General features: G+C 34.9%; 1 protein-coding gene across 1 annotated transcript in view; it reads left to right on the forward strand.

Annotated features, from left to right (window-relative positions):
• LOC122253293 (compound eye opsin BCRH1) overlaps positions 1–2,761 on the forward strand; it is a 7,299-nt gene extending 4,538 nt beyond the window's left edge. The window contains exons 4-8 of the mRNA XM_043016239.2: positions 1–22; positions 308–466; positions 1,251–1,355; positions 2,071–2,193; positions 2,653–2,761. The exon at positions 1–22 is cut by the window's left edge and continues 220 nt beyond it. Of these exons, the coding sequence (XP_042872173.1) occupies positions 1–22; positions 308–466; positions 1,251–1,355; positions 2,071–2,193; positions 2,653–2,754 (511 nt within the window). The 3' untranslated portion in view covers positions 2,755–2,761. The remainder of the gene's footprint in view (positions 23–307; positions 467–1,250; positions 1,356–2,070; positions 2,194–2,652) is intronic.
• The last annotated feature ends 288 nt before the right edge of the window (positions 2,762–3,049 follow it).

Genomic DNA, 3,049 nt, shown 5'->3' on the forward strand with positions numbered 1-3,049 from the left:
TTATCTCACGCAGGATTTCAATGTGGGTTTTTTTTTTTTTTTTTTTTTTTTTTTTTTTTTTTTTTTTTTTAGTGTTCTACGTTTTGTTTTGTTTTTCCTTATTGTCTTCTTTTTGTTTTATCTTTGTTTATTTTCTTATATATATATATATATATATTTTTTTTTTTTTTTTTTTTTTTTTATTCCTGATATTTTTTTCGATCTAGTGTGACCGACCCCAATGAACCCTGAACTATCCTTATTATCCGTACCCGTATCATATTAACTTATATCCATCCTTTTTTTTTCCCTTATTTCCTATTTCCAGACGAGGAGCTACAACATGTGCATCTTCATCTTCGATTACTGCTTGCCCTGCTTCATCATTGTGCTTTCGTATGTGTTCATCGTGAAGGCTATCTTCGCCCATGAGGCAGCCATGCGTGCACAGGCTAAGAAAATGAACGTGTCTAACCTTCGTTCCAATGTGAGTTTTTTTTTTATTTTATTTTATTTATTTATTTATTTATTTATTATTATCTTTTTTTTTTTTTTTTTTTTTTTTTTTTTTACGTTTTGATTTGTGTGTTCTGGTTATTATTGGTGTCATTTGTTTAGTTTTGTTTGTATTATTGTTATTGTTATCTTGATTATTATTATTATCATTATTGTTATTACTGTCATTATTATTATCATCATTATTATCACTACATTTTTACATTCTTCTTCATTCTTCTCTGCTTTTTCTATACATGTAACGAAATATAGTAGAAAAAATATGTAATGACTGTTAGTCAACCACTAACACAATCTCCATCGTGGTTTTTAATTATTTTGCACCATCTGTTGACTCTACAAAAGCGATTCGCTTACATTCCGCCAATTTTACACTATTTGCTCATTTCACTCGATTCACACTATTTACGCATTACACTCAATTCGCACGTGTCACGCATTATACTCAATTCACACTATTTACGCATTACACTCAATTCACACGATTCACGCATTACACTCAATTCACACGATTCACGCATTACACTCAATCCACAACTATTCACGCATTACACACATTCCACACGGTCCACCTCTTGCGCCTTATTTACACAATCTACACATTACGCACATTCTACACAAACTTACCAATATCAACAATAACAATAGCTCTGATACACTATATCTACCATCTAATTCGTTAATATCCCCTGTCTTCCCGTTATTTTTATATCTTCTTCTTAATTATGATTCGTTGCTTTTCCCGCCCATCACAGGAAGCCGAGGCACAGCGAGCTGAGATCCGTATTGCAAAGACTGCAATTGCTAACGTTTCCCTGTGGTTGTTGTGCTGGACCCCCTACGCGGCCATCACTATTCAGGTCGGTTGGAAATTTTATTTGTTTTCTCTTTACTCTTTGGGGATCTTAGGAGTTTTATTCCTAACAAAGGACAAAAATCATGTAGACGTGTATATAATATATATATATTAGATATATATAAATATATATATATAATTTAATATATATAAACATATATATATTACATATATATACTGATCTATACATATATATACATATAATATATATAAATATATATATATACTATAATTTATATATATATATATTTAGAGATATATATTTCTATTCTGATTGATGTTTACGAAATGATAATGCGAGAGAATTTGTAGTTTGTATTTAATAATTGAGGAGAGTTAAAAATATATATATATAATTACTCGCAGTCAGTATCTTTAATCAATGATACTTAATTCCGTGAGCGATAACTCAAGAGAGAAAAAAAACGTAATTATATCCTGAAGAAGTTACAAAAATACGATAAGCACATACGATTACTCGAAATATATAGATATAATGGCTATAGAGTATATAGTATAAGATATATTCGATGTATCTTGTCACTCTAAATAAATATATCCACCATAGACGTTAAAAATCACCTCATTCAAACGAAGACGAATAAAAATAAGATTAATTAATCACCACACTTCCTCCCTTTTGTCTCTGTCCATGCTCTTCTCTTCCTCCTCTTTTAATAAGCTCTCTCTCTTCCCCCCCCCCCCTCCCCTCTCCACAGGGCGTTGCTGGTAACCACGAGAACATCACACCTTTGGTCACCATGTTGCCAGCTCTCCTTGCAAAGTCTGCATCTTGCTACAACCCCTTCGTCTATGCCATCAGCCACCCTAAGTTCCGACAGGTGAGGTTGCCTGAGGTTAGCTTAGAATATTTCTGGTGTTTTTTTTTCTATTTTTTTTTTCGTTTTGTTTTCTTTCTTTATTTATTTTTTTTTGAGATTAGAAGGGTGGAAAGATATACATATTCTAATGTTTTTTTTTTTTTTAAAGAAAAATAAAAGAAAAAGAAATCCCCTCCCCTCTCCTCTTCTCCCCTCCCCTCCTCTCCCCCATCGCTGAAATAAAATAAAAAGAATCTCCCCCCCAATACACCCCCCCCTCCCACCCCAACCCAAAGCACACACAAACCCCTGCCTCTCAAAAAAAAAATATATATATATATACAAATCTCAAAAAAAAGTGACGATATCTTTCTTTAACGCACATATAAAACTGGCCATATCTTTTAACGCTCTTTCTTCTTCCTCCTCCTCCTCCTCCTCTTCCTCCTCCTCTTCCTCCTCTTCCTCTTCCTCCTCCAGGCCATCACCGTGCACATGCCCTGGTTCTGCGTGCACGAGGTCGATCGCTCGAGCGGAGATGACACGAAGTCCAACAGCACTGTGGCCAACGAAGAGAAATAAAACGAAACGGCCAAAATGAAAGTAAGTCTTCTCGCGTGTGAATTCTCTCCTCGTGTTTCGTTGTTTGGTGTTCGTGGCGTTTGGCTTCTTGGTTTGTATCTTTGTTGTTGTTGTTGTTGCTGTTGTTGTTATGATGATTATTGTTGTCATTCTTTCTCAGCATCTGATCACCCATCTCTCATCTCTCTTTCCTTCAGCATCTCATCTTCCATCTCCCATCTCCCTCTCCCCAGCATCTGATCTCTCTCTCTCCAGCATCTCATCTCCCATCTCCCATCTCTCTCTCCCCAGCATC

The sequence above is a fragment of the Penaeus japonicus genome, unplaced genomic scaffold, assembly GCF_977035675.1.
Source record: "Penaeus japonicus unplaced genomic scaffold, GWHDUDI00000001_assembly GWHDUDI00000010, whole genome shotgun sequence".
Lineage (NCBI taxonomy): Eukaryota > Metazoa > Arthropoda > Malacostraca > Decapoda > Penaeidae > Penaeus > Penaeus japonicus.